Source organism: Nothobranchius furzeri, chromosome 5 (assembly GCF_043380555.1).
Source record: "Nothobranchius furzeri strain GRZ-AD chromosome 5, NfurGRZ-RIMD1, whole genome shotgun sequence".
In the NCBI taxonomy this organism is placed as follows: Eukaryota; Metazoa; Chordata; class Actinopteri; order Cyprinodontiformes; family Nothobranchiidae; genus Nothobranchius; species Nothobranchius furzeri.
Genome location: NC_091745.1, coordinates 68,202,927 through 68,223,826, shown reverse-complemented (window position 1 = coordinate 68,223,826; position 20,900 = coordinate 68,202,927). Strand labels below are relative to the sequence as shown.

Below are 20,900 nucleotides of genomic sequence, written 5' to 3'. Positions count from 1 at the left end.
CATTTTGACATGTCGACACAGTTCTGCGTAGCTGTGGTAAATAACCATTGCATGTTGCTGATTTCTGCAAAGAAACAGCATCTTCATTCAGTTTCACTACTGCATATTTCACCAGCTACTGTGTGCTTGTGCGTAGTTATTGGATTTATAAAGAAAGTAGCAGCACGTTCCATATTTATGCGATAAAGTCCTTAACCAATAAGTTTAGTCATGACCACGTCCTCTGGTCTCATACAAAGTCAGTTAAAAGGGTTTCTCTAACCACAAGTAGCTTCTCAAAGATGCTAAATTATTTGAGTTTTATGCAACCCCGTTTTTAGGTGCACTTCTGCGGAAGATTAATTGATAGTTGGTTTGTTGGCTGATTGAGTTTTAGTGTCCTCCAGAGGATCCGTCCATTCCTCTGGAGTCGGGTCGCGGGGTCAGCAGCCTAAACAGAGAGGCACAGACTTCCCTCTCCTCAGCCACTTGGGCCAGGTCCCCAGGGGAATCCCAAGGTGTTCCCTGGCCAGCTGAGAGACATAGTCCCTCCAGCGTGTCTTGGGTCTTCTCTCGGTTGGAAGTGCCTGGAAAACCTCACTAGGGAGGCATCCATGAGGCATCCTAACTACATGCCCGAGCCACCTCAACTAGCTCCTCTCGTTGTAGAGGAGCAGCAGATCTACTCTGATGCCCTCCCGATCTTCTGACCTCATTTATTAGCCACCCTGTGGAGAAAACACATTTTGTCAGCTTGTATCAGCGATCTCGTTCTTTCGGTCAGTGCCCACAGCTCGCAACCATAGGCGAGGGTTGGAAACTAGATAGACCGGTAAATTGAGAGCTTTGCCTTCTGGCTCAGCTCTCTTCACCATGACAGATCGGTACAATGCCCGCATCACTGCAGATGCACCAATCTACCTTTTGATCTCACGCTTCATCTGTTCCACACTCCTGAACAAGACCAGGATATTTAAACATCTCCACTAGAAGCAGGACCTCATCCTGTCATGGTCTGCATCTCCCCTCATTTGTCTCCTTGTGTTCTCCATCCCTCTCTAGGTTCTCCTTTTGTGTCTCCTGTTTTGCAGCCCTCTAGATCATCCTGCCCAGGTCCTGCGTTCCTTCAGTCTCCCCCAGTCACCCCTCTGCAGTTTTTATAGGCTTAGCTTCTCATTTTATCAGTCTCTTTAATGAGTTCTCTCACAGGTTTTTGTAGTTTCCCTTCCACCTAGAATATTAGTTTATTTGCATGCTCATCTTGTCTTTAGGTTTGCTACTCTTAGGTCATGTTAGTTTCCTCCCTGATTAGTTATTGCTTTCACTTGGATCCTCTCCCCACACACCTGCAGCCCATCTGCCTCCCATCATGCCCCATATAACCCTGTCTGTGTCTCATTGTCTTGTCGGTCCATTGTTGTTGTCAGCGTTGTTTTGTGCTCTATGTGAGCTTTTGCGTCTCGTCTCCAGGTTTTGTGCTCTGAGTGAGTTTTTGTTCTCCTGTTGTTCAGGACTTTGGTTTTTGGCTTCCTGCCCTTTTTGGATGTTTTTGTTTTATCATCCTAATAAAAGGATTTACTTTTAAAACGCTCCTGCCTCGTGTCATCTGGAGTAATCTGCATCTTGGGTCATAACCACCTCGTAACCTTCAACGTGACACATCCCTGACCTGGAGAAGGATGAAGTGTCTTATCGGACTTGTGCTTTCACCTATCTTATATACAATGTGGTCATTTTAATGTGTAGTTAAGGGAAGGCGCATTATAAAGTATGCTGACATTTTAGTAATTGTCTCTGCTTGCTGACCACGTCTGTCATAGCTCTATGGTGAAGGATTTTATAGATTGTGGTCATTTACTAGCCCAACTTAGAGTCTTCTCACACTAAACCCTCCATCAGGACTTTTGGTGTAACCTTTGACCCAGCTCTCACCCTGGATCTCTGGAACATTGCTAAGCCGAGTCCCTTTCTGATCTTGATTGTTATCCACACCTTCATCTCCTCACACTGCAGCTTTGGTTTTCACTCTTTTGAGCTAAATCCTTTACAGGTGCTTCAGATTGCTCAAGCTTCTGACCAGATTTAAGTACCTCCACATGAATGAATGAATGAATGAATGAATGAATGATCAATTTATTCAGTCAGTCATCTTAAGATAATGTACAATAACATGTCATACAAATAGATACAAATACCATTTATTCACCACACATTCAGCTGCCAGTCAACTTCAGGGTTCATTTTAAGATCCTGGTTCTGGTTTTTAGGGCCTTACATGGACAAGCACCGTCATACGTTGATCTTAGTCCTCACACCCCCAGCAGGTCTCTGAGGTCCAGTGACCCCTGATGTTTTTAACCCCCGAACCTGGAGACTCTGGTCTTCAAAAAAAAAAAAAAAAGCAACTTGTTCAAGGTGGCTTCGGCATGACCTTTACCACCCTCTTATTCTGCTTTACCTATTCCACCTTTAGGATCCCTTCCTTTAAAAGAAAAACAAATTTATGTTTCTCATACAATCTTTTGTTCTTGTGAAGCACCTAATGATTTTTTTTAATAGACACTAAATAATTCCTACTTTTAAAGTTCTCACAAGTTGGAGAAAGCAGAAGGGTTTCAGAATAAACCACCTTTTATTCATGTACCAGAATTAACACCCAGCTTTCATTTGGCTGGGGAGGGGGAGGCTTGTTCAGGTGGATGCCCACCGTTAGACCAAACTCCTTGCTGGCGTGTTTCTCGCGTACATCAGGCTTCAGCTGGCAAGTCTTCTGATCAAAGCAGTCCAAAGGGGTGAAGGACAGGGGTGTCTCCTCCAGGAGGCCCTGCAGTCGTGTACGCCAGCCCTCCAGCATATTTGTACGATCTCCAGCAGCTGCTGAAGACGGAGCCCAGAAGATCTGAGGGGCCAGAACCTGGAAGCCGCAGTAGTGCAGGATGCCGTTCTGCAGAGAGAACATCCAAATCAGTGCTGGTACCAACTCCCTTTCATACAGCATTTTAAGATCATTTGTTGATTAGGAATGCGCATAAATGAATTAGAGCAACACTTTTTCTACCACTAGAAGTAAACGTGTAAAATTGTTCATATGCACAACAGTTGATAAATAAGTATCCTTGTTTACTGCAGATGGTTCATCCATACCTGGATTGGCCACAGGGTGACGTTCATGTCTCCATTGATGCCAGTTGGGCTGAACATGGATTCGAGAGATCCAGTGGTAAAAGACAGGATAGTCTTCTTGTCCTGCAAGTGAACAACGTAATACAAGGTCTTCAGAAATGCACTGCAGACCTCATGAATAAGTCACCACCTTGAAGACTCACCTGAGAAGGCAAAGCCATTTGTGAGCACCCTGTCGAGCCAACCCTTCATGATGGCAGGAAGGCCAAACCAGCACATGTGGGAACTAGAAGTATGGGGAACATACAATTATTAAGAGTTTGCATGACAGATGCATATTTTAATGCCCCAAACCTGGAAAATGATCAGATCTGACTCACTGATTTTAGCATGCTCCTTGGCGATATCCTCCGACAGTCGTCCTTCTGCAAAGGCAAGTATAGTCTCTTCTGTATCAGACGTGATCTGCATCCTTTAGGTCTCCTGTTCAGACAGAAATGTTAAGGCACAAGATACTGGAATTTAGATAAACCCAGTAAAATGTCAGACCTTTGATGTCATCAGCTGTAGCAGCAGCTTTAAAACTCATGGCATACAGGTCAGAGATCTCTACAGAGCAGCCCTGGGCGGTCAGAGCCTCCACAGCAACATCCTTGGCTGCAGCGCTGAACGAGCCAGAGCTCTGGTGGCCATAAACGATCAAGACCTTTGCTGTAAAGAGGAGAATTTGTACAATTAGTGGTGATGAAACATGGAGCAGAGGCTTTAGAGATGTACTAAGCATTTATAAAAGGGGGGCCTCAATTCATAGTTTCACAGAAAAACCACATGACTGTAAACAAGACAATGCCTCGTTTAGCCTGGGTTGAATGGTCACATGACTGCTTCAGAATAAAAGCAGCCTGTCACGGTCTGGGGGTGTCATCTTTCTCTGATTTACTTTTTGAGCTTCCTTTCCTCTGCAGGTGGGCGTGTCCGGTTGTGGGGAAGTTGCTAGCAGCTGCAAGCAATCCACTCATCACCTGCCAGGGGATATTTAAGCACCTGAGAGGCGGCTTCACTTTGCTGGATGATTAACTCTACTTGGACATCCTGTTACAATAACTACCTGGTCAACCTGCCATTCGCCTCTCAGCGTCCTCCCATGGTCTCCCCCACGCCGGCTCCCCACCTTCCTCCTGGATCTCCTGCTCAGTAATTGCTCAGCTCCCTCCTCGCCTGGACTCTCAGCTTCCTCTAACTCAGTAAGCCATCTGCTTCACTCCCAGACCAGACAACCAACCTCTCCCGAACATTCTAACTGAACCTTCAGACCGTAAGTCTTAACTGATCCATTATTTCCATTTTTCTGCAACCAGTCCTGACATTTTTTCGTCCTTCAGACTCCCCCCACCGGATCCCAGCAGTCCAGCCTGACATTTAGTTCCTGCAACTTCTCCTTTATAATAAATCATAATTTAACTCTAATTCTGACTTGTGGATTGATTCTGTATGTCGTGGGTTAGGCATATACCACCGACCATGACAGAATCATCCAGCCAACAACCTAACCTCAGTACAGAATCTGTTGCTGAAACTTTGTCACAACACAGTTTGACCCTGCAATCCCTGTCTGAACAACTATTCAGTACTAACCAAGCTCTGTCTCAATTAGGCGCTATGATGAAACAACTAAACGATCAACTCACCCGCCCGGAACCCTCTGTTCCCGTAGCTCCGACCCCGCCCGGACCCACTTCACCGGTACCATCCGGCCCATCCAACTTCCGGGTCGCCTTGTCTCCTCCACCGGAGACATTCGACGGAGATCGGAGCTCATGTAGAGGCTTTCTCCTCCAATGCAGCTTGGCGTTCCAACGCTCCCCGGAGTCTTTTGTTACAGACGCAGCTAAGATATCTTACATAGTGGGGTTGCTGCGCGGCAGGGCTCTCAGATGGGCGGAAGCCAGGAGCCGCTCCCCGAACTTTCTCACGGGTATGTTTTCTGAGTTCATTTCCGAGTTCAACCTGACGTTTGATAAATCTGAGCCCGCTTCTGAGATAGCCAAACGGCTTTGGAGCCTCCGCCAAGGGAGGCAACATGTGTCTGACTTTGCCATTGAGTTCAGGACCCTGGCCTCCGCATCCACCCTTGATGAGGAATCCTTAAAGGGAGCGTTCTCACAGGCCCTAAACGAGCGCCTCCAGGACCAACTGGCGTACTGCCAGGAGCCAGAGACTCTAGAGGCTCTTATAGCACTCTGCAACCGGATTGAGAGGAGGTTAAACGACCGGCATAGAGGTAACCACTCATACCTTACCCCATCTCCACACACTCAGCTCCGGGTTGCTCAGCCGGCACCGCCCTCACCACCCAGCGGACCCATGCAGTTGGGTCGGGCAAAACTAACCCCAGAAGAACGCAATCAGAGGATGAGGTCTGGTCTTTGTTTATATTGCGGCCTAGCCGGCCATTTTGTCTCTACCTGCTCCAAGGCTTTAAACTCCAGGGCCCACCAGTAGGACCTAGAATTCTGGTGGGCGGCTCATCTGATCTAGCTATTTCCCGTTGTGCCCTAGACTGTTCCTTAACATACGAGCACTCCTCCATAGCCACTCAGGCGTTGATAGATTCTGGGTGTGAGCAAAACCTACTTGACCCTAAGATCATAAAACAGCTCAGCATCTCCATCATCCCTCTCGAGGTTCCAACCAGGGTGGTCTCTCTGGACGGTAGCCATCTTACTTCTATAACCCACATGACGGTCCCTGTTCGTCTCTCTGTTTCTGGAAATCACCATGAATCTTTAACCTTTTTTGTTTTTCCCTGCCATCAGTCACCCATCGTCCTGGGGCATCCGTGGTTAAGACTCCACAACCCCCGCGTAAACTGGGCTTCTAACGTAGTGGAGGAGTGGAGTAATCAATGCCATGTCACCTGTTTGGGCTCAGCTAGAACCCGTCCCATCCTCAAGGCTCCAGCTCTCCCACCACCGGACCTCACCGGCGTTCCAGAGGAGTATCATGACCTTCAGCAGGTATTCTCTAAAGATAAGGCTTGCTCTCTACCGCCCCACAGGAGTTTCGATTGTGCAATTGACCTGTTTCCTGGAGCTCCTCTCCCGTCTAGTCGACTGTACAACATCTCCAAACCTGAACGACAATGCATGGAGAAATACATATCTGAGTCACTCGCTGCTGGAATCATTCGACCATCCACGTCTCCCCTTGGAGCTGGGTTCTTCTTCGTCTCCAAGAAGGATGGGACCCTTCGGCCCTGTATCGACTACCGGGAGCTTAATAAGATCACAGTAAGAAATAAATATCCATTGCCCTTGTTGTCCTCAACATTTGAACCCATACAGGACGCCTCTGTTTTCACCAAACTCTACCTGAGGAACGCATACCACCTCGTCCGTATAAAGGAGGGTGATGAATGGAAGACGGCGTTCAAGACACCGATAGGACATTTCGAGTACCTTGTGATGCCGTTTGGGCTCACCAACGCCCCGGCCGTTTTCCAGACACTGGTGAACACAGTTTTGGCTGATTTTGTAAATAAGTTTGTCACAATTTACCTTGATGATATTCTGATTTTTTCGAGGACCCCGGAGGAGCATTCCAGACATGTTCGAGCTGTGCTCCACCGCCTGCGGGAGAACCGCCTCTACGTCAAGGCGGAGAAATGTGAATTTCACGCCCCCACTGTAAAGTTTTTGGGTTTTGTCCTGGAGAGAGGGAGACTGGGGCCTGATCCTGAAAAGGTCCAGGCGGTCCGGGACTGGCCTACCCCTGCCACACGTAAAGAGCTGCAACGCTTCTTGGGGTTTGCCAATTTTTATAGATGTTTTATTAAAGGATTCAGCCAGATGGCCGCACCCCTGACGCAGTTGACATCTATAAAGAAACCTTTTGTTTGGGACTCCACTGCCTAGAGGACGTTTGCAGCTCTCAAGGACAGATTTACCCGAGCACCAGTCCTCACCAGACCAGACCCCTCTCAACAGTTCACCCTCGAGGTGGACGCATCTGATGCTGGTGTGGGGGCCGTGTTGTCCCAGGTTTCTCCCTCTGACCACCGTCTCCACCCCTGTGCATTTTTCTCCCGACGTCTATCCCCAGCCGAGAGGAATTATGATGTGGGAGACCGGGAGCTCCTGGCCATCAAACTCGCCCTGGAGGAGTGGAGGCACTGGTTGGAGGGAGCTGAGCACCCCATTATCATATGGACTGACCACAAGAACCTCGCCTATCTGAAGGAGGCAAAGAGGCTAAACCCCAGGCAGTCCAGATGGTCTATGTTTTTCTCACGTTTCCATTTCATCCTCTCTTACAGACCCGGAACCAAGAACATAAAACCCGACGCCCTCTCTCGACAGTTTTCAGCTGACTCTAACTCCGAACCCGCCACCATTCTCCCTCCTGACTGTGTAGTTGGCTCTATAACTTGGGAGATCCGAGATCAGGTACTCGAGGCGCTCAAGACCACTCCTGGTCCAGTCAAGGTACCCCTCAACACTCTTTTCGTTCCTCCGTCTGTTAGACACAAGGTCATCCACTGGGGTCATACTGCCAAATTCTCGATCCATCCAGGGGTTAGTCGCACAGTAGCCCTTATCAGACGTTCTTTTTGGTGGCCCACTATGTTTAAAGACACAAAGGAATACATAGCCGCTTGCCACGTCTGTGCCCGTAGTAAAGCCAGTAATCAGCCTCCCCCCGGTTTGCTTAACCCATTACCCATCCCTTCCAGGCCATGGTCCCACATCGCTTTGGATTTTGTAACAGGCTTGCCATCCTCACGAGGCTTCTCTGTTATCATGACTGTCGTGGACCGGTTCTCTAAGGCTTGTCACCTCGTCCCCTTAAAGGCTCTCCCCTCAGCTTCAGAAAGTGCCACTCTGCTCACCAAACATGTTTTCAGGCTGCATGGAATCCCTATTGAGATCCTTTCAGATCGAGGTCCCCAGTTTGTCTCCAGAGTCTGGAGGGACTTCGCCACCTGCCTCGGGGCCAAGGTCGCCCTCACCTCCGGGTACCACCCCCAGTCCAATGGTCAATGCGAAAGGATGAACCAGGAACTGGGGGCCATGCTTCGTTGCCTTTGTTCGTCCAACCCCTCCCACTGGAGTGTTGAATTGCCCTGGGTCGAGTATGCCCACAACTCTCACATCTCATCCTCCACCGGTTTGTCACCTTTCGAAGTTTCACACGGTTTTCAACCCTGCTTGTTCCCTTCCGAGTTTCCCTCCTCTGTGGTCTCCGTCCCCCAGTTCCTGAGGCGCGCCAAGCGCACGTGGTCAGCTGCGCAGAAGGCTCTGCAGAGGACTGCCGCCCGCAACCAGCGCCTGGCTGATCGACGCCGTAGGCGGGCCCCAGACTATGCGCCTGGTCAGCGCGTCTGGCTGTCAACCCGAGACATCCCTCTCAGGGATCATTGTAGGAAGTTGTCTCCCCGGTACATCGGCCCCTTCACTGTCTCCTCCATTATCAACCCCTCTTCCGTTCGCCTGGAGCTGCCCTCTCATATGAAGGTTCACCCCGTTTTCCATGTTTCCCTCCTTAAACCTGTCTCCTCCAGTCCTCTCTGTCCTCCTCCTCCGGATCCGCCTCCTCCTGTTCAGTTGGCTGATGGGGGTCTCGGGTTCCGGGTTCGGCGTCTCCTGGACGTTCGGCGCCGTGGCCGTGGTCGCCAATACCTGGTGGAATGGGAGGGCTACGGGCCCGAACACAGGCAATGGGTGCCTGGGTCTTGGATTGTGGACCCCTCACTCGTCCGGGATTTCGAGGCGGCCCGGGCTGCCTCCTCCTCCTCCTCTGCCTCCTCTGTCTGGACGCCGGGTGGCGTCCCTTGAGGGGGGGATACTGTCACGGTCTGGGGGTGTCATCTTTCTCTGATTTACTTTTTGAGCTTCCTTTCCTCTGCAGGTGGGCGTGTCCGGTTGTGGGGAAGTTGCTAGCAGCTGCAAGCAATCCACTCATCACCTGCCAGGGGATATTTAAGCACCTGAGAGGCGGCTTCACTTTGCTGGATGATTAACTCTACTTGGACATCCTGTTACAATAACTACCTGGTCAACCTGCCATTCGCCTCTCAGCGTCCTCCCATGGTCTCCCCCACGCCGGCTCCCCACCTTCCTCCTGGATCTCCTGCTCAGTAATTGCTCAGCTCCCTCCTCGCCTGGACTCTCAGCTTCCTCTAACTCAGTAAGCCATCTGCTTCACTCCCAGACCAGACAACCAACCTCTCCCGAACATTCTAACTGAACCTTCAGACCGTAAGTCTTAACTGATCCATTATTTCCATTTTTCTGCAACCAGTCCTGACATTTTTTCGTCCTTCAGACTCCCCCCACCGGATCCCAGCAGTCCAGCCTGACATTTAGTTCCTGCAACTTCTCCTTTATAATAAATCATAATTTAACTCTAATTCTGACTTGTGGATTGATTCTGTATGTCGTGGGTTAGGCATATACCACCGACCATGACACAGCCAAAAGCCACAGTGCTTTGTGGGTTGTTGTAGTTTGGTTGGGGGTGAAAGTTGAGATCCTAAATAAAAGTTTTAAAACATAAAATAATCCAACAAACAGTAGAAACACACAAATTATGAAAACAAATATTTCTTCTTCTTCTTCTTCTTCTTCTGAGGTCAAACAGCTGATCCTCATCTCTAAACTAAAAATGGGAGCTGGTTTCTTTTCATATTAAAGGAAAAAGCTTCTACCATAACACCTGAAACTGAGAGGTTTTTTAATTTAAATGTAAATTTCCTCCTGAAAAATATTCTTCGCGCCGTCTGTGATTTTAACCCAAGAAAGGCTGCTTGATGGAGTCTGCCACTTGCAGCATAATTTCTCACAGAAGAAATGTTCAGCAGAAAAAGATGGTAACCAATCAGAGAGCTTACTTAAATTAGTTTCTAAATATAACTAACATGCATAATAATTATTCTTTATTTCCACAATAAAATAGTACAAACAGAGCAAAATGTTTCAAATGACAGAGCAGGAAGAGGCGAAATCCACTCAGGTTTGTCTGAAGCCTCCACCAAAACCAGTGTAGACATATAAGTATATGTAAGTAAATACATTTTATTTATATAGCACTTATCACAGACATAGAATCACAAAGTGCTTCACATAGAACAAAACAAAATAAAACAGTCATAAAATCATAATGATCTCAAAACAGATTGACATCAGAAAAAAATAAAGTCATAAAATTATAAAATTTCATAAACAGATAAAAGATGATTACAAATTTGACTTAAAAATAAGAAAATAAAAGATTTAGGTGAAAGCAGCTTTAAATAAAAGGGTCTTTAGCTGTTTTTAAAGGTGTCCAGACTGTCAATGCTGCGTAAGGATAAAGGAAGATCGCTCCAAAGTCAGGGTGCAACAGTCAGCGATCACCTCGACTTTTATATCTGGTCTTTGGAACATCTAGAAGGTTCTGGTGGGTGGACCTGAGGGCTCGGGTTGGAGCATAAGGCTTTAATAGTTCAGTAATATAGGGACGAGCTTGACCATGTAGAGCAATGAAAGTAATACTCAGGATTCTAAAATGAACTCTAAAGTTAACGGGTAACCAGTGCAGAGACATCAGAATAGGAGTGATGTGTGCTCTTCTGTTTGCTCCAGTAAGAAGCCTCGCTGCAGAGTTCTGGACCAACTGAAGGCGGTCAAGGGCTTTTTTGTTAAAACATGTGAAGAGTGTGTTACAGTAATCTAGACGGGGGAGATAAAGGCCTGGGTAACCATTTCAAGTTCATGTTTTGACAAAAACCTTCACAGTTTGGAGATATAAGTGATAAAACAGTTTCAGATCAATGTTTTAGATTGGCCTTCAAGAGGCGTTGATTGGTCAAAATCAACACCCAAATTCCTTAAGTTCGTCTTCACAGCAGAAGACAAATGACCAAGTTTTAGACTAATCAGGGGAACCATCTCAGGGGCAATGATCAGATATGATTGTCACGTTTTGAGGACGTTTAGGACCCAAATATGCAGCAACCCAGGATGACACGAGGAAGGAGATGATGTAAGGTAAAATCCTTTATTTTTGAAGGATGAGCAAAATAAATCCAGGCAGCGAGCCTAAAGTCCAAAACTCCAAAGCAGGAGAAACAAAGCTCACCAAGAGCACGAACAAATGCTGACAGAATACAAACACAATGGACCGACACAAAACAAAGACAAAACAGGGCTTAAATAACAGGGAGGAGTAATTGAGGGAACAGGAAGCAGGTGTGTGGAGTGAGGGCTGGAGGGAAGGCAGGTGACAATAATTACCTAAATGAGGAAACAGAACCAAAGGAGGACAGATAAACCTAAAACTACAAATCCAAACTAAAAGGCTGCGGGAAGGATTAACACACACACACAGAGACATAAATAACTCACACACACATATACTGGGCTGGGGAACAAGAGGCTGGAGCTGCAACTGAAGGGACAGAGGATAACTAAATGAACACTGGACCTGAGGGAATGATGAGGCCTACAAACAGAAGACACAATATAGAGATGCAGACAAAGGACACATGAGGGCGCTATGAGACACAGAAGGGAAACTAGAGAGGATGGAGAAACATCAGGAGACACATAAAGGAGGGGGCAGACGCAGACCATGACAATGATATGAAGAAATGACGAAAACAATATCAATGATTACAAAATATTAAGACAGCATTAAAAGGAAGTCTGGACATTGACTAAATAAAGGAATGAAATGCCGTCCTTTAGTCAATTTAAATGTGAAATGTTTTTATTTTCAGCTGTAGAACACTGGCTTGTCACACAAGAAATGCAATTCCATAAAGCTGTTTATCTGAGTGACAACATGAAAATGTTTTTCTACACATCTTTTCATTTTCAGATAAATCCATTCCCATCATTTGGTTCCACATATTCCACAGGCAGTCATATGAACTCCTATAAAAAGCAAACCACACAGTTGTAACTCCTCATGATAATTATTTCCCTCCCTCTTGTGATTTTATTATATAATTACATGAAAAAATCCAGCATACGCTTATTTTTTCACTTAATTCTGGATTCCTGGTATTCTAATAAATGTACGCGATGAAAAAGAAGCAGAGAGAAGTTCAACCCAGATTAAAAAAAGATTGTTTCTCCAATGTTGCACATTATAGAAGTGTGAGACGAGCACTCACAGGTGTAACGGAATCAAAGTGATGTAACTATCTAATGTTGTATTTTAATACACTGTTAGTAGTTCACGTTTTATAAACAGAAGAATAGGCTGTTTTTATCATCAGGGAGTTTAATTAAACACTCTGTATTGACTTTGAGACAAGAAAAGAGAGAGATATGAGATCGTTTGAGAATCTTTAATTTCTGAATTATAAATTCTAAACAATCTACCAGGACTACTCTGTGATGGATGGGAATGGATTCGGATGTTGTGTTGGTGCGTGTGTGTGTGTGTGTGTCTGGTTCAGATTCTCTAGGATGACGTAATCGAATCTGGTCGTCGTTGTTATGACTAGATATCACGAGGCTTATAAAGTGATGACATGAGCCGCTATTTTGCCGTGTACGTACCCAGTGGGGCCTCCCAAGTAGATCAGGAATTGCCAGGTCTGGAAACCTCGGATGTACGATGGAGCTGTCGGTGCAGCGGTCACAACGTTTCAAAACCCGTCTGGAGGTTCGGCCTGGACGGTACCGTTCAGTGGCGTCAGCAGGTGCTCTTATTTTGAAAGGACGTCGTCTGGTTGTTAAACGACGAAAATCTCCCGTTTCACAGTTCTTAGTTTAAAGAAAACGCATCCGGCCAGGCTGTGCTTTTCTTTAGGATGATGGTGAATAGAACTGAAGTCAAAATGGAACTGCCTTAAAATGGCGTTGCCTTGTTTTTATATCTCTGACTTGTTGATAAGTTTCAGTAAAGTAGATTGGACACTTGAAGTCAACACCAGATTCTCCTGCGGCAGCCGAAAGCTCTGATTGGTTGGAACAATGTGTCATGCGTTTCTATGGAGATGAGGATCAGTATGTCTGCACCGTAGTCCTGGTTTCATTAAACATAATTCATGACATATTTATTTCACAGATCATTCACTTGATTATTGTTGATCAACATCTGTTTTTCTTAATAATTTTAATCACACATAAAGTACTTTGATTAAGTAAAGCTTCTTCTCCTTCGGACTCTTCTCCTGGAATGTAAACAGTCTGAGGAACAACCCGACCTTGGTTTTTCTACACGGTGTTATTGTGCCCAGGGGGCAGCTGTATGGAGTTGAAAACCATGAACTTCATAACCTTACACAGGTTTTAGGGACGAAATGATTATTTTAACTTTAGATTATGATTAAAAACCTTCAGTAATTCATTCAGTAATAACTATTATATGTTAAAGTCTGATACTTAACTGGTTTGCATTTGTTTGTTTTGATTGATTTCTATTAAAATCTTTTAATTTTCTTCGTGCTGCTCAGTGACCATCCTGTTCTGCCTCATCGGTGTCACTGACGAACGATGACATCATACTCAGGTGACGTGTCCACCTTCTGCAGAGACACGTAAGTTCTGTCGTCTTGGTTTGGTTTCACCTTTTTGTTCTTGTTCCTTCAAATAGATGCGTGAATTACAGAAGCAGTCTTTAAAATGTTCTAATGAGTCATGAATAAATACCACTGATGGATCTTACCACAGGAGCAACATGCAGATTAGACAGAGAACGTTCACGCTGAGTGATGCTGCAGCGACGGCCCAGGGAGCACTTCCCTGGCCCTGAGGGAAACTTTCACCGCTGCAGGTCCGATTCAGAGTCTCCCCCTCCTTCACACTGGTCTCCCCATCTACTCTAAGTTTATTTACATCTATTTAAAACAAGAAACAAACAAAGAAAGAAAGAAAAGTATGACATAGGAAGGTTTTACAGTTTGAAAAAAACCTAGAAACTCATCTTGAGTTTAACACCTGAAGGCTTGAAATAGGATGTTTATAACAATGACTAACAAACAGTTTACTGGTCATAATAGTCCTGTTATTTTATTCTGCAGTTCCATATGAATTTACTCATTGTGACAGGAATAAAATGGCTGTCGCCACCCTTAGCTGCTTAACTAGAGGGCAGTAGAGATGTATGGCAGGTTTAGAGATGACCTGTCCCTTTTCTCCATCTGGAGAACTTGTAACAATAATCTATAAAGAAGAAAATTATGCTCACAGGTCACATTCAGAGTCACGGTCTCCTCTGTGGTTGTGTCACCTGTGAAGCTGATCTTACAGGTGATGTTAGTGTCGTGGTGTTCAGCTGAGGGGTTAAAGGTCAGAGTGGAGCTGTGTCTCTGGGTGACAGCAGTGATGTCTCTTGTGATGGTAAAGTCCTCCTCTTCTTCTCCTCTCCACCTCCAGGTGATGTTAGGAGGAGATCCAGGGCAGAGACCAGGAGCGGTGCAGGTCAGTGTGGTCTGCTGTCCCTCAGTCAGTGGAGGAACCACCAGAGTGGGTTTCTGCTTTAGAGCTGATGAAACATGGATCATAAGTGGAACTGGGTGAAATTTCTGACTGTTTTTTAATTTCAAACATCATTTTCTCAGCATGGGATTACCCTAGAGATCATAATCATAAACATAATGGCTTTCCATACCTCTAACATGAACTGTTGTCCTCGTGTTGTATGTAAATCCAGTTCCCTCCCCATTGAGGTAACCATTAACTCTGAGCTGATATGATCCAGAATCAGACTCCTGGAGGTCGCTGATGATGATGCTGCAGTTCCCATGATGCAATCTGGGCTCCAGCAGGGAGACTCGTCCTCTAAATCCAGACTGAATCTTGTTTTTGTAGATGTGAAATATTATATCAGAATCTCCACATTTGCTTTTAGATGACTCACATTTGTACCAGACTAGATGTGCAGGATTGAAATCAGAACTGGTAGTGAACGAACATGAGATCTCAACACAGAGTCCTGCCTCTGCGTTTATGTTCTCATACAAATTAACACAGTAGTCTGACTGACAGTGCCAAGTTCTTCTTACTGATGCTTCTGTTAATAAAAAAGACAAAATAATAGTTAATATTTTTGGAAAACCACACTGGAACATTTCTGTTTCAGATCAGCTGTTTGTGAGTTCACATCACAGATATTCAAACATTTAAATAAACATTCTTTGTAAAAAAAAACATATTTAGTACAAATTAAATGGTAAATGGCCTGTATTTGATATAGCGCCTTCTAGAGTCCTGGAACCCCCCAAGGTGCTTTACAACACAATCAATCATTCACACATTCACACACTGATCGTGATGAGCTACAATGCAGCCACAGCTGCCCTGGGGTGCACTGACAGAGGCGAGGCTGCCGTACACTGGCACCACCGGTCCCTCCGACCACCACCAGCAGGCAAGGCGGGTTAAGTGTCTTGCCCGAGGACACAACGACAGCGACAGACTGAGCGGGGCTCGAACCTGCAACCTTCTGATTACAGGGCGAGCGCTTAACTCCTGTGCCACCGTCGCCCACAAATTAAAAGTAATCTACTGTAAAATAAAATTAAAGAAACATGTAGAATAGATAAACATAAAAACAATAAACATCTGTAGTTATACCTGAGTTAGCAACGATACCTCTCACAGAGAAAAGCAGAGTCGCCCAAATGAGAACAAACATCGTAAAATTTCTGTTTCTGCAAGTAAAGAAATGTAAAAAAAAATGAGAGAAAGAAAATTGCAGAAACAAGATCAGTGACCACCTCCTGCTCGCCGTATGGTTAGATCTTGTTTTCTTAATGAGAGCACAGCTAGCAGTTTTTCTGCTGCTTTTGATCCACCCTGTTCTTCTGATAACGACCCAAATTCCTTAACTTCTCAGTTTAACGAGCACTGCCTCTCCATTCTGGACAACATCTGTCCTGTCAGAACCAGATCAGTTCCTGCAGTGAACCCTACTCCCTGGTTTAATGACAGCTTTCGCAGCCTGAAGGGCCAATGCAGAAAAATTGAGCGTTTGTGGAAGAAAACCCATCTCCACGTCCATCTGCTGCACCTAAAGGATCTTCTGTCATCATTTAACTCTGCAGTCAGAGACGCTAGAGTTTCCTATTTTTCCAACCTGGTGTCCCAGAGCAAAGGGAACCCCAAGGTGCTGTTTAACACCATCAGCAGCATCATCTCTCCTGCCTCTCCTACAGCCTCCATCCACCATATTGCAGACTATGAGAACTTCCTGTTTTTCTTTGTGGACTAAGTCAATAAGGTTAGATCTAGCCCAAACCTGGGCCTTTTACGGCCCGCGGGCCACATACGGCCCTTTGGTTGACTTTGACTGGCCCGCGTAAGGTTAATTGGAAATTACAAAATAAATGTATTTTCTCATTTTACCTCATGCATGGGCTAAGGCTGCATTGCTTTTATTTTGAAGTTGTTTTTTACGTGCACAATGACGCAATACGTATAGCAACAAGTGCCCGCGGTTGACATGGTGATTGTAGCCCCCAGAAATGTCCGCTCATGCAAAAAAAAAGAAAGAAAGAAAGATGCCAAATGCAGGATTTTCAAAAAAATTGGACTGCTAAGTTTTTTTTTTACTGAAGTCGGAGGTAAAGCCGTGTGTTTGGTTTGCGGGGAGGAGATTGCCGTGTTTAAGGACTACAATTTGAGTTGGCATTACGACAAGAAACACTCGGAAAAATACAAGAACTTGTCTGATGCTGAGAGGGCGCGGACGAACATCAGATTTTCTTACATTCCAGCCGTCAAAATCCAAAAACCTTTTTCATCTGAGGTTTTAATACACATTTACACATGCTGTTCAAACGAATTTTGCCTCTGGACAATATATTTAAATGAGTGAGTGAACCCACTACCAAGGATGAACTCTGCTAACTTTAAAAATCAGCTGCTCTAAATAAGCATGAAGGTCAGAGAGGAGCTCTAGGATGGACATGGATAAAGGAACTGTAATGTAGAGGTAAAGTAGGGCAGGGCCATCGTTAGCAGCTGTCATACGGTCCATCTGAAACGTTTGACTTTCATTTGTTATGTGACAAGTTAGAGCACAGTCTCATGTTAGAGTTTTGTCATGAGAACATTGAGATACCTCACATACTGATGGCATCTAAAAATTAACTTTTTTCTTTTTTCAAAATAAAGAATAATTTTAATCACAATTGAAACGCACAATCCTGGAAAAACCTCGTCCAATCAATGTGCGCGTCCTGTTCTCACTGATTGGATAGAAATCCTTCCATCAAACTGTGTGTGTGTGTGTCTGTGTGTGTGTGTGTGTGTGTGCGCACACAAGCGTGTTGTGAACTGGTGTTGTGGTTTTGCACTGATGTAACCATCTTTACTCTGACAAAAATGTAACTAAGTAACTTTTATTTTGAGTACATTTTATTTATGATACTTTTTACTTTTACTTGAGTAAAAATGTAGCCAAGTACTTTTACTTTTACTTGAGTAAAAAATTATCAAAGTACTGGTACTCGCACTTAGTAGGAAATTTTAGTACTCTTTCCACCTCTGGTTAGGAACTGGGCCATTTTGGGTATTTTATTTTGTTACGGTGATTTTAAATAAGTTAACATGTTTTTTTTTTCACAACAAACAGCTTCACAACATTCTGACCACGAGTGAAAAAGGGGTTTTTGAGTTTTCATTCATATTCTTTGAGAAACGACCAAAAACATCCCTAAATCCACCAGGGTTTGTAACCTTAGTGGCACAACTGTAAAAATAACTTGATCTGACTAATAAAGAGAGCACATTGGACTGCAGGAAGTCCAGACCAACCTCTGGACTTTATATAAGCTGCACGCATCTACAAAAAGTGTGATTTCTTCTCCTCTTGTGTCCCCAAAACCAAAAGTTATTGTATATTTTGCAATGTAGGTTGCTTCAGGTCTCTTGCATCATTTAATGATCAGAGGTAAAACAAAAGCTATGAGTAGTGTAATGTGTGGTAAGTTGTTGTAATCTTCAATTAAGTAAGTAAAACAGGTTTTTTTTACCTCCTTTGTCCGGTACCTCCTCCTCCTCCTCCACCAGTGTTGCCAGAAGTCTTTGTCATCATTAATTTTCTTCCTATTTTACGCATCAAGATTTCAGGAAGTTTGTGGCTCCTCCTCTAAACAGTAATGATGCTCTAAACAGGCTGACTGTTTTGATGGTGTGGAGATACATGACCCAAGCCCCCGCCAGTCAGCTCTTGGCTGGAGGACAAAAAGACCACCGTCCCTCATTTACCATTTGCCCAACATTTTAACTCGTCAATAAAATTTGCAGACATGTTTTACTTTGCGAAATGTGTCAAAGGTTTAATGCAGACTTAGTTCAGTTTGATGCTAAACCAAGTGAAGCCAACTCATCCAATATCTCACACAACCACATTTATGGCTTCAGACTTTCTACGAAACACTTTTGTCCTCTGCAGCTCAAACGAAAAAGATAAAGTATCATATTTAGAATAAAAGGAAATGTGCAGCTTAAGGAAAGGGAGCCCACCTCCCTGTGATCTGCAGCAAATATAATGGAATGTCATGCAGACTGGATAAAAGTGGACACATGGCATCCAAGAGAGGCAAGGTCATCACAACATCGCATAAGTGCAGATCAGTTACAATAGGTGTTGGATCAAGACTTTTTCTTTTCAAGATGCAACAGTTGGTTGGAACCGTTCAAAACAGGTTCTGCATATTCATAATTAAAGAGCAAGTCACCCCCAAATCAACTTTTTTTTCTGATAAACTACATAAATGCGTGTCTAATCATGCTGCAGACACGTGTAGTCAATAGTTTTGCACTTTAGTGCATTTTAGTTAAAATTTTAACTCTGCACTGCATTTGAATTTAAATCTGCCATCGCTATTGGCTAAGAGGTACCCTAGAATGTTAGCTGGTACCATATGATGTCACAGTATCATTGTGAGCCTGTGTGTGTGTGTGTATTTGTTAGCGGCTCAGCCCTCTCGGTCTGCTAGGCAATAGCATTTGTTGCATTTTTCAAACAGGAAGTGGGAGTTGAGTAAGAATCTGGTAGGGGGTGACTTGCTCTTTAACTATTAAAAGCCTGCAGCTGTAAACTCCTCTTGTAGTTACAATAATAATGTTCTGATTGGAATTAAAAAGGTTCTGTCTTATAGGGATTATAAAGATAATTGTTGAGTTCAGTTACAAGGAAGTCATTTACCCACCACTGGCTCTGATACTTTCCTGGTTGTCTCATATTCAGACAAGAATCAGCTACATGAGCCACATTGCCTCTTTTGCCATTTCTATAGTGTTGTTTCTGGGTTTTACTTTACAAACACACTAAATCCAAACCTAAAGGTGTCTGTGGCACAGGAAGTTTCCCTTTGAGATCACGCAGACATTTTCTCCACTTTTTAAACAAGTTTCTGTTTAGTTATAACTAACTAAAACCCTCAATAGTGATTTTACAGATTTTTTTGCAAAGACACATTTAAGATAATTTCGACTATGTCCATTTTAATAAAAATCAGACAGAAGATAAAACATTTTTTTATGTTTATACCATTTTATTAAAAAATGGAACAACTTATAAGACTCATAACTACTGAGGTGAAAGTAAATCATTTTAAATAGCACCTAATAATGCATTACATGCATGAAGAAGTGATGTCATAGGTGTAGCGGTGGATGAGAAAATTACTACATTTGTTTTACTTGTTCATTTATATGCTTTTTCACATTTGTCTTCATGCATTTGGCAGATGCTATTTTATCCAACATAATCTAGAAAGGAGGATGTAGCAATGCCGTCACTGTCAAAGCTAGCCACTAAGGAGGAAGAACGCTATTTATGCACTGAGAGGTGTTAGGGTAGAATTAGAAGTGAGTGGGTGTCGTGGCGTGGCTGCATGACTGGGGAGGCACCGACTCTTCTGGGGTCACGTGTATAACCCAAACCCAATACAAAACCAAAAATATGACTTCATAATTTCTATTTGATTTTTGAACGAAACATTTTATTGTTTTAAAACATCTCAGTTATGTTTTCATCAGTTCCATATTGTCCAATACTACAGCAAAAAAATAAAAAGTAAGTTTAAGATAATGTTTTATCTGACTTGTTAAAAATATACTCATCAACATTTTAGCAGAACGTTTTTAATTTACAACCCCTACAATTAATTATACAATCATGCTAATCACACTTAATTAAAAATCCTATGTGTGTATGAAGTTGATGCACCTAAACTATCTCAGTCACTCTGTTGTAAAAATCAACATCAAATATTTCTAGACTGAAAATAATGTTTAGATAAATCCTTCCGTTTTGAACCACGATCAAACAAATTTAAATGAGTTCACTCTCACAGACCTGCCGGCGCTACACCCCTGCCCTGTGCTTAATGGCTATTTACACTTTGGTGGGCTTGGCCTGAGTCTGTTGTGTCATTCCTAAGTGCCATAAGTCATTAAACAACAGAAGGTGTGAGCACAGTCAGTTAAGACAAGAGAAGATGGTTAAAAACAACTGATGATGTCGAGGTACTTGTGGCTCTTTTTGAGGAAAAACTTGCACAACATGCAAGAAGGTGTCACCAGGCAAGGCATACGGCCCAGAAGAGCGCCATCATCCTCCAGAAAGTCATTCGGCAGCATGAAAAAACTTTACAGCAGCCACAAAGCAGACAACTCATCAAGATAAGCGCTTGTTATTCACTTTGCATGCACACCACCAAGTCAATAACAGGCTTGCACGACGGAGGCATGAGAGTGATACAACTTAAGCCAGCCAGTGAGTCCATAGGTGGGTGTGTAGGGTCGACTCAGCATGGAAAGAACCACATGAAAGCAAGGCCAAAAAATGTG

The 20,900-nt window shown here is 44.1% G+C and overlaps 1 protein-coding gene and 1 pseudogene across 1 annotated transcript; both read right to left on the bottom strand.

Moving 5' to 3' along the window:
* Positions 1–1,581: 1,581 nt before the first annotated feature.
* LOC107379300 (NAD(P)H dehydrogenase [quinone] 1-like) lies at positions 1,582–3,886 on the bottom strand (annotated as a pseudogene).
* Positions 3,887–12,480: 8,594 nt separating this feature from the next.
* LOC107379299 (sialic acid-binding Ig-like lectin 12) lies at positions 12,481–18,132 on the bottom strand. Its single transcript, XM_070551934.1, has 6 exons — positions 18,074–18,132; positions 15,672–15,748; positions 14,707–15,108; positions 14,284–14,580; positions 13,762–13,933; positions 12,481–13,679 (listed from the first exon to the last, which is right to left on the bottom strand). Exons 1-6 carry the CDS (start codon positions 18,130–18,132, stop codon positions 13,577–13,579), a joined length of 1,110 nt encoding a protein of 369 aa, XP_070408035.1. The 3' UTR covers positions 12,481–13,576.
* Between the last annotated feature and the right edge of the window lie 2,768 nt (positions 18,133–20,900).